The sequence below is a fragment of the Notolepis coatsorum genome, assembly GCF_963971535.1.
Source record: "Notolepis coatsorum genome assembly, chromosome: 1".
Classification (NCBI taxonomy): domain Eukaryota; kingdom Metazoa; phylum Chordata; class Actinopteri; order Aulopiformes; family Paralepididae; genus Notolepis; species Notolepis coatsorum.
This window is the reverse complement of record NC_140165.1, coordinates 205,955,280-205,966,403: the sequence shown is the minus strand read 5'-3', so window position 1 is coordinate 205,966,403 and position 11,124 is coordinate 205,955,280. Positions and strand designations below refer to the sequence as shown.

Sequence of the window (11,124 nt, the reverse complement as noted above, 5' to 3'; positions counted from 1 at the left end):
ATATGGTTCAATTAGTAATTGGCCTTATCAGTAATCACTGGCTTCATTATCTGTTGGTATTTGAGTGTCAACCCATATATTTCCTGCTGTGTGCTGTTTTCAGAGTATGAAGTCTGTTGCACTGTCAGCTTTGTGCCTGTTGGGGGCGCTGTGTCTCTGTGCTAGTGGGACAAGCACATCCCAACCTGATGTGTTTTACAATTGGCTACAGGCTGTAGGTAAGTCACTGCCTCATTACCCAACATGATACTATCTGAACTGTCCTGAATGATGCCGTAAACCAAACACATAATAAGAATCATTTGCATCTGCTAAACTAAACTAAACTAAACTAAGCTAAACTAAACTAAACTAAACTAAACTAAACTAAACTAAACTAAACTAACTAAACTAAACTAACTAAACTAACTAAGCTAACTAAGCTAAGCTAAGCTAAACTAAACTAAACTAAACTAAACTAAACTAAACTAAACTAAACTAAACTAAACTAAACTAAACTAAACTAAACTAATAAAGTGAAACTCTTCCGCTTTTCCTCTGTCTACAGGCAGTATACCAGAGGTTCTACCTTGTGGCGGGTGGGACTGTGAGTGTGCCTTCAAGCGCCAGCGTGGCTGCTGCTGTGCCTCAACCCAGCTGTGTGAGATGGAGGAGACGATCTTCAGGAGGATGGTGGGCATGTGGGGCCAACTCACCAAGCTGAAGAGTGACATAGGAGAGATCACAGGTACACACACACACACACACACACACACACACACACACACACACACACACACACACACACACACACACACACACACACACACACACACACACACCAGAACACACACACACACACACACACACACACACACACACACAACACACACACACACACACACACACACACACACACACACACACAAACACACACACACACACACCAGAACACATCCGTAACTACTGTAACTGGAATTAATGCCACACTCTACCACACACATAACAAAAACACACATACATGTGAATGAAAAATACACGTATACACATGCATAAGAAGAACAAAACTACACACATGTAGAAGCAGGTGTTTCTTGTGCAGATAACTTTGTCACACATTGATTCCAGTGGTGGAAAGTATATTCACTCAGGTACTGGACTGTACTGTTACAATTTGAGGTACCTGTATTTTACTTCAGTATTTCCCATCAGTTACCACTGTCTACATCACAGAAGGTGACTTTACATCCTGTCTGTCTGTCTGTCTGTCTGTCTGTCTGTCTGTCTGTCTGTCTGTCTGTCTGTCTGTCTGTCTGTCTGTCTGTCTGTCTGTCTGTCTGTCTGTCTGTCTGTCTGTCTGTCTGTCTGTCTGTCTGTCTCTCTCTCTCTCTCCTCTCTCTCTCTCTCTCTCTCTCTCTCTCTCTCTCTCTCTCTCTCTCTCTCTCTCTCTCTCTCTCTCTCTCTCTCTCTCTCTCTCTCTCTCTCTCAGGAACAGGTTCCCACATTGCCTTCACAGCAGCCATGAGTGGCAGGGAGGGGTGCTATGGTCCCTTCAACTCAAACCGCACTATTTCCTACAATGCTGTTCGATTGAACCAAGGATTCGGATACAACCCTGCTCTGGGTGAGGAACACACACACCACACACACACACACACACACACACACACACACACACACACACACACACACACACACACACACACACACACACACACACACACACACACACACACACACACACACACACACACACACACACACACACATATACACAACACAAGCACACACAGATGCAGATACAAACACACACACACAGGTATGCACACAAACACACACAAAAACATAACCATACACATGCACACACGCACACCAGTCCACTAACTCTGTCCTCTTCCTCTCCAGGTGTGTTCACAGCGCCTCGTTCTGGCATCTACGTTTTCTCCTTCACAGCCTACTCCAACGTGGGAAACCCCAACGACCGCCTCTACCACAAGGTCAACCAGCCACTAACTTAAACATCTGATTGCATTTCAAGGCTTTCATAGTAGCATGAGAACATTTAAAAAAGTGATTACATCATCAATAATGTCACTATTTTGTGAGCAAAGATATTTAGTTAGCTAATACAATTCATAAGATTTCCCAGTGAGTTTTACTTTAGTTGACCTGTCTCAAACTTTGCGCTCTTTTCTCAATCTGTTTTGAGGGAAGTAATAGTTGTGATTGCAGGATGAAGAAAAAAGGGCGGAGCTTGAGATAGGTCAATACCAGCAGTGATTATTTATAAGAGCAGTGGTGTCACTTTTCTTTTTGTTTAATGGTGAACATATTGTTTTGGAATTAAATTGGTTTTATTCAGAAATTGTATATCCATAGAAACATGTATCTGAATATAGCCAATACATAAAAGTGCAGTACAAAATTAGATTGTTGGTGTTGTGTCTGTTTAAACTCCAGGTCCAGATGATGAAGAACGGCGTGTTGATGGCTTCTATGTGGGAAGACAACAGAGAAGATATGGAGGACAGTGGTACTCAGGTACACAACTTTTCACTGTTTGACATACTGATGGAGAAGCATGATTTTATTATAAAAATGTAAAGCTAGAGTGCTAAGACTGGAGTGTTAATACTAGTGTTAAAACTAGTGTTAAAACTAGAGTGCTAAAACTAGAGTGTTAAAAGAGTGCTAAAACTAGAGTGTTAAAACTAGAGTGCTAAAACTAGAGTGTTAAATCGTACGGTTATATCTATAACCATAGTTATATGAGTGTAGTGACGCTCTGCGTCAACTGGAATACATCCCTGTATCAGTACTAGCACTGAATAAATCTCCACATGCACCTTTACACACCCATCCGCCTGGCCACACCCCCATCCGCTCCTCTTCATAAGCAGGGGTGTGGACATACTAACAGCTCCTTCCCAAGTCTTTCACCACAAAGGCGAAGACCACGGGGTCCTCAGTGAGTCCGACGCAGAGCGTCACTACACTCATATAACTATGGTTATAGATATAACCGTACGCTATAGGTTGTGTAGCTCCGCTCTGTGTCTACTGGAATACAGGAGCTGAGCAGAGCGGAAGCTCGACAAATGTACCCGCTGAGGCCCCCCACAACCATCAGAACCAGGGAGGACCCGAGCCCCCGGACCCCCCTAGTGGAGGACGGGAGGGAATCGGATCCGACTGTGCAAAGAGGAGTTTAGCAACTCAAATGCACAGGGTGAGCAGACCGTGGGACTTACCTTCCACAGAAGAACCCACGACTACACAAACGTGCAACCCACATGCCACTAGGGAACGAACGGGAAGAAATAAAAACCCCGTTACAACCCCTAATATCATGGGGTCAAGGGCAAAAACCCAACCCTGTGGCAAGGCCGTAGCAGCGGAGCACGAAGGAGGACCCAGCCCCAGGAAGGGACTGGACCCCCCGGAAAAGGGGGCCTGGTGAGGCCAACGACGCCGCAGCATCGAGACCCCACCAGGCGGTCACTAGTGACACCACCCCCCACATCGCCAGCATATTCGGACAGGGCCCATCCAAGAGCAGGCCCTTCCCCCCTACAGCACGCCGCCCCGAAGCACTCAAGAGGCTACACCCACAGCGGGACCAGGCAGCGCACCGGGGAGACAACCCCCAAAAGAGGTCGATCCCTCAATCCAGGCAACAGGCCACTCGACCTGAGCCTGGAGCACTGCGGACTAGACAGGTGCCAAAGGGGTCTGCTGAAAACAGCACCCCGGCGGAAGGGGCGTATGCTGGTATGCTGTGCACCATGTCGCAGCCTCCACAAAAAAAACCTTGACTCTCTAGAGGGGCCGAGGCAGAGAAGGCTGACATGATTGGCAGACGTCATGAAAGGTGCAGGGGCACACTCACAGGCAGACGGGGCCAAGCCCGGCCTACCCCGAGAGTTGACTCTGCTACCAACACACCAGGGAACCAACCACCCCCTTGGTTCTAACATGAGGCGGTTGTTCCTATAACCCCCCAAGAAAAAACTCCAAAACACAACTGCGGGTATACACTGGCTATACATCAGTACAAGTGTTTCAGTTTTCAAGAAGGGGTTAACCCAGGCCAACAGGTTGACGAAAACAAATTCGGACCCGGGCCCGGCGGACCGGGACGTACACAGGGATGCCAGAGGAGTTCTACAAGAACCACCTCGACAGCCCCCTCCCAGCCCGCCAAGCAGGAGAAGAGAGGGGCGAAAAAGAATGGAGAAGGACCAGGCTCCTTCAGCACAGCGCAAGGTACAACACAACATGGACCAAGCAACAGTGAGGGATAACACGCAGTAACACAACCACGAACACCTCCATAACGTCAAACCCTGCAACGCCCGGGCCGACCCGGCATTTTCCCCCCGAAAAAGCACAAGTCCCTCAGGGTACCAGAACAGCAGATCTGCGCCCCAGCGGACAATGGGTTAACTGACCTGGTCCGGCGCGACCAGAACCAGTCCCATGCCCTAATCACGCCGTCATCCCCAGTCCCAGGAGGGGGGTAGGTACGCGTGTCGATCCAAAACATTATAGAGGGCGCCACCCAGACGGTCAGAACACAAAGCACCGCGCCCGGTGGCCCACCCCAAGGGGCGTGAGACCCCTCTACCAATGCTTCGATCTATTCTGTTAACATCCCCCAGAGATGAACGAGAATTCGTCGAGACAAGCCTAGTACACTGGCTCTCGGAAGAGACAAACTCCATCCCAGTTGCCCCATAAAAAACGCTGTTTCAATGATGAGCAACCAAGGCGCGCAAGCCCATGTATGGTTCCTATCAGAAGCACCCAGGGCCAGCACTACATACACGTTGAGACCCAAAACATATCAATGGAAATTCTAACAAGAACCCAGATACCGTTCCTCCAAGCCGCCTGGGAGAACGACAAGAAGCCGCTTTTTTTACAGAAAAAAATACGGACATGGGTCCCATACGACACGGCTGAGGGACAACAACACCCTGTCAACCTGCTCCATAAAAGAGGGGAAGGGGAACCCCCAGAGAGACTTCCCACGTGAGCAATACATTTGAAAAGACATTATGCAACATTGAGCTATGTAACAATTGGACTAGGACTCTCTGAGGAGGAGGCTCTGAAACTCTGAGGAGGCTCCCTCACTGAGAGGGAGGTTCTGAGCTCACCGAGGAGGCTCTGAAACTCCCTGAGGAGGAGGCTCTGAAACTCCCTGAGGAGGAGGCTCTGACCCAATATACACACTACTAGTAGGGAGCAGAGCAGAAGAACAAATCGTCTCTACTGCATTGCATCACCTACCAAGCTCAATACACATACAACAGAGCAGAACTTCTTTTTAAGTTCTACTCACCTTGACAATAACAGAGGTCCACAACATGGAGCCTGAAAATAACTCACGAAAGTCTCACAACCAATAGAAACGCACCCAGTAACATACTCTATGGTGGGGGGAATTCCGTGGCCCACCGCCCAATATGGCGTGGGACCAGGAAACTCCCCCCCCCCCCCCCCCCCTGCCTACCCTGTGATGTGCACTGACCCAGCAACGTGACAGGAAGCCCGAAGGACAGGAGGCCCAACCCCCTGACCAATCAGAAAAAGGGGAGGGAGGTTTTATCAGTTCACGCCCTCATGACCCCTCACCCCTGATACGATGCAATGACAAAGCAGAGCCATGACACCAGTCATAGCGTGCTACATGAAGCGCATGTACACCTGTCAAGGTAACAGCTTCACATAGGCTCATGTGCGAACCTGCCACCTGAATTTTTACACCTTTTCCTAAAGGAAGAAAAACACAGACCAAGAGAGGGCCCCTTTAAGGGCCCTGGTGCAAGAGCTTACACATGTAACTTCTGTAGGCCAACACCTAACCCAGTTGTGGATCTTAACGACACACACAACCCTCCATCACAACAAAAAAGGCAAAAGTACACTCTCACTACCGTAAGAGGAACGCCGTTTTTCATAACGAGAGAAGACACAAGTCCTCTAAGCAGGAGCACAACCCCAGCAGAAGCTGAGGGGTTACACCGTATCCCCACAAACATAGTGAACAATGATTGTAAACAAAATCATGTTTGAGGGGAGGGGGGGGGGGGGGGGGGGGGGCCCAGGGGAAAACCGGGGGAAAAAACCACCCCTCACCACCTTACCCCTGATACGACTTGTTTGAACAGGTACAGCCCTGTTTATATGTGAAACTTGCCACCTGTTTATTGTCATCACAAGCTGAGAGAGGGACTCATCCCTCGATCACATGCCACTATGCATAGCTTTGCAGGGTTTTTAACCCAGCCAGTTGTGAGCTCAGCTACGTTGCCTAACGTTACATGAACACACACAACATCTCATCATACAACAAAACCAGTTCATTTTTACTCACGTAAAAAACAACGCCGTTTTCTAGGTAGAGAGAAAGCTATACCAGCGATCAAGACAATTCACACACAACACATGTCGCATCCCCAAATGTAGTGAAGCAACATACGTTTTGGAAAAAAATATCGTTATTACAAAACATTCGGAAGGGGAAGGAAGGAAAAGGGGGGAAGTGTCCAATGGACCCTTACCTGCACCAATGAACGCAGGCTGAGAGGACCACAACAGGCTGGTCTCCACGTTGACGAAGGCCCTCGCTGGCGGGACAAAAGAAGCTAAGGCCGGAGTGAGGCTCCGGCGAGACGCCCCCCTCCAACAGCCGATCATGGTGCAGGGCCGACTACATATTCTGTCAAAGATGACGTCGTAGTCAGAGTGCTATGGCCTGCTATTCTCACGGCTAATGTTCAACGGTGTAGCACAAGCTAACAGCTAACTCCAGGCTAACTGGTAGCATCAGGCTAACGTTCCCAGCCGAGCGAGCGTACAGAGCTAGCGTCGTAGCTAACAGCTAACTGGCTAACAGGTAGCTCAACCCAGCTAGGACGCAAGCTAAGCAGCTACCACCGAAACTGTACAACGGGAGAACACAATATAGGCCAACACTTCAGACAGCCGCTGTCTGTCCCTCTCCTCATCCGAAGAGAGAAGAGGAAAAGAAGTCAACACAGTCTTCAGAACGGTGATTATCAGAAACAGCGGTGCCGGCACCAGTCCCTCATGGGCTGCAGCCGACTTGAGCGTGGAGGTATTCTTATAACGAAACACCAAACCCACCTCCCTCGCGCGGGGCCCGCACGGTGACAGAGAGTATCTGTTTGTCCAGAGATCCGGGGGATTGAACCGCAGATTCGGATACGGTCCCAGGCAACAAAGCTCCCGATGAGGAGCTCATGTAACGTGGGTGTCAAACCAGAACCCTCTCCACGCCGCTAAGAGGCAGCAAAAAAGGGTACCAGCCTGGAGCCGGCTTTCGTAAGTCGTGCAGCCATTCCCCCCATAGCAACACAACAGGCGCTCACATCTCAAAACCATCACCCGCCGTGGTGAAAACAAGGAAGGAGCTGTTAGTATGGCCACACCCCTGCTTATGTAGAGGAGCGGATGGGGGTGTGGCCAGGTGGATGGGTGTGTAAAGGTGCATGTGGAGATTTATTCAGTGCTAGTACTGATACAGGGATGTATTCCAGTAGACGCAGAGCGGAGTTACACGACCTATAACTAGAGGGTTAAAGCTAGAGTGCTAAAACTAGAGGGTTAAAAGTAGAGTGTTAAAACTAGAGTGTTAAAACGGCAGTGTTAAAACTACAGTGCTACAACTACAGTGTTAAAACTAGAGTGTTAAAACTAGAGGGTTAAAGCTAGAGTGCTAAAACTAGAGAGTTAAACCTAGAGTACTAAAACTAGAGTGCTAAAACTAGAGTGTTAAAACCAGAGGGTTAAAGCTAGAGTGCTAAAACTAGAGTGTTAAAACTACAGTGTTAAAACTACAGTGCTAAAACTAGAGTACTAAAACTGGAGTGTTAAAACTAGAGTGTTAAAACTAGAGGGTTAAAACTAGAGTGCTAAAACTAGAGGGTTAAAACTAGAGTGTTAAACCAAGGTGTTAAAACTACAGTGTAAAAACTACAGTGATAAAACTCAAACTGACTGGTGGTGAGTGACTTAAAAAGAAAAAACATGGTAACGATTAGTGATGATGTCACCAGTTCAAACGCCCTGACTGGCAGGGAAAACCTGGGAGGAGAATATACAACAACCATCATCGAAGAGCCTTTGAGAAAGGCACTTAAATGCCTACTGCTCTAATGGAGTCATTCACTCTTTTCCTTTTTGCAATTGCAGATGATTGCCTTAGTAATGTAATGTAGTAATGTAATGTAGTGTGTAATGTAGTAATAGTATGTAACTGTTATTATCAATCAATAAAGCAATGATGAGATGAAAGACGCTGTTCTCTGCATTTCCCCCAGGTGGTGGTGTTGTTTTTGGGTAGAGGCTCCCAGGTGTACATGGAGCTCATGAATGGAAGGAGCCTGTGCGGAAACACTGGAGAATTCAACATGTTCTCCGGTTACTTCCTCTACCCTGCGGTGTAAAACGGGATAACACATACTGTACAAGCACACATATCAGGGCACTCACTGTAGATAAGGAGAGGGTAACACACACACACCTGTTAGGGGAGTCACTGTCAATCTGGAATTGCCAAATGTTTGCAGCTCAGGAACCAAATGTACTTCATCTAGTCCCTCCATGAGATCCAAGGTCATGGAAACACATTCTCATTCTAGTCATGTGTTTGATCTACCAACATTAGGTTTGCGACTCATTAGGGTCAGAGCCCATAGTGCGAGAACCCCTGCTTTAAGTGTAAGAACCCCCCACCCCACCCACACACACAAACATACGTACATGAATGCAAATGTAGCAATACACATAGTGAACATTGTGCAAACACAAAGGAACACCAAATACACATGTTTTGAAGCACACCTTTGTATACACTACTGTAACAGATGACATTCCATGTACAGAGAAAATGTCAAAGAGTTTTAAGTTGGACATAATAAAAGTTGCTTTTGGCAAATGGAACGTTGTTGTTTTAATTTCACTTGACCTGACCTTTATTTCTTGTGCCTTAGAAGAGGCAGCCCCACCGAAATACACACACACACACACACACACACACACACACACACACACACACACACACACACACACACACACACACACACACACACACACACACACACACACACGCACACACACACACACACACACACACACTATTGTAGAAGCCAGATAATAATAATAATAATAATAATAATAATAATAATAATTATTATTATTATTATTATTATTATTATTATTATTATTATTATTATTATTATTATTATTATTATTATTATTATTATTATTATTATTATTATTATTATTATTATTATTATTATTATTATAATACTAATAATAATAATAATAATAATAATAATAATAATAATAATAATAATAATAATAATAATAATAATAATAATAATAATAATAATAATAATAATAATAATAATAATAATAATAATAATAATAAACGTTTAGATTGTGGTGTGATTCTAGTAGGCCTATGTCATAAAGCTGCTATGTATTCTGCTTATGATTATATTGTGTGACATTAATAATAATAATACATTAAATTTGTAACGCACTTTATATTGTGACAATCTCAAAGTGCTACATGAAAGAAGATAAAGATTAAAAAGAATAATGAATAAAAACAATTAAAATCTTCTATGAAAGAGAGACATCGAGAGGTTTTGTTTCAGATTTTTATCATCAATTACTAACGTCCTCATATGAAACCCTCCACCTAGACTCAGTCTGGAGGAGGGATATACCAGACCTGGAAAAAGATTTTGATTGGCAAGAAGCCTGGGCAAATGTTCGATTTACATCAAGGAACCCGGACCATCAACAAATCAATCTTAACTATATTCACAGGACATACTTGACTCCTATAAGACTGAACAGAATGGGTCTTAAACAAGACTCCAAATGCTCCTTATGTACAAATGGGGACGAGGGAACATTTATGCACATGTACTGGGACTGCCCACCAGTTAAGATATTCTGGAAAGAGGTGACCCAGCAATTATCAAATCTCTTAACTCTGAATATACCTGTACACCCCTCTGTATTACTGCTGAATGATGTTTTTGAGTGTGCAGTACATCCACAGCTAAAGAGATTGGTTTTATCGGGTATCACAGTGGCTAAAAAGCTGATAACATCACGATGGTTCCAACCGGAAAAAATGTGCCGAAAGGTCTGGATTATTACATATCTCGATGTGATTTATCAAGAAATATCTACAGCAAGAATTTTGGGTCTCAATGAATCCAAAATGACGATGTGGTTAGAAGTGGTGGAGAGAATAAAAGCTAGCATATAATGGTAGTGTCTGGTTAGGAGCGAGGGATAATGGATGGATTATCCAATGGGGGGTCCGGGAGGGGGGGTTAGAGCTAGAGCATATGTGTGTAGATTGATTGATTGATTGATTGAAAACTTTATTAACAAATTGCAGAATGGGTACAATACAGTACAGCTCAATACACACAATTGTTAAGGGGATGCAGACCAGAGAAAGACTTCCGTCTTGTTTACATCAGGGTCCCCCATTTTCAATTCATCAGGACATATATGACATACATGACATACAGATAGTCAGTACTGCTACATCTATACATTCATGACATACCAGATTTGCAAATACAGTACTGTTTGTGATACAGAAGGAGTCAAGAAAAGGGAGTATATACATTTGACGTAGAAACTGTACATTGGAGGAGGTTGCGTGGGGTTGTGTGGGGGGGGGTTGGGTACATTGGGATATTGACAACCATACTGGGTAATTTACATTGGAGGTGGTTGGGGGGGGGGGGGGGGGGGACACTGTATAAACAAGCAAAACTGTACATTGAGGGGGGGGGGGGGGGAGACACTGTAGAAACAAGCAAAATTGTACATTGGACTATTGACAAAACCATACTAGGCAAATGACTGTACATTGGAGGGGGTTGGGTTAGGACATTTACAGGGGCCAGTTTTGAATTGCAGTCTCCCGTGTTTAGTCCCTTATTTGAGCCGAATCTGGGTTTAACATGATTTGTGGAGCTCCCTCTGGTGTTGTGATCGTGGTATTCACTGACCTTTGGGAAGTATTTTGACATGTACATGGGTACCTTGGTCGTGTAGTGTATCTTGTAGACCAGG

At 45.4% G+C, this 11,124-nt stretch overlaps 1 protein-coding gene across 1 annotated transcript; it reads left to right on the top strand.

The window, feature by feature from the left end:
- Positions 1-602: 602 nt before the first annotated feature.
- Positions 603-8,671, top strand: LOC311243983 (complement C1q-like protein 2). The gene is made up of 5 exons (XM_084333391.1): positions 603-727; positions 1,469-1,603; positions 1,885-1,976; positions 2,440-2,520; positions 8,331-8,671. The coding sequence occupies exons 1-5, from the start codon at positions 646-648 to the stop codon at positions 8,454-8,456; spliced, it is 516 nt and encodes a 171-aa protein (XP_084189517.1). The 5' UTR covers positions 603-645; the 3' UTR covers positions 8,457-8,671.
- Positions 8,672-11,124: the final 2,453 nt, after the last annotated feature.

What these genes read in the sequence shown, in the direction of transcription:
- LOC311243983 (XM_084333391.1), top strand. Translation starts at nt 646, where the DNA reads ATGGAGGAGACGATCTTCAGGAGGATGGTGGGCATGTGGGGCCAACTC. An exon ending in CGGATACAACCCTGCTCTGG is followed by an intron (nt 1,604 to 1,884) that starts GTGAGGAACACA and finishes CTTCCTCTCCAG; the next exon opens with GTGTGTTCACAGCGCCTCGT. An exon ending in ACGACCGCCTCTACCACAAG is followed by an intron (nt 1,977 to 2,439) that starts GTCAACCAGCCA and finishes TTTAAACTCCAG; the next exon opens with GTCCAGATGATGAAGAACGG.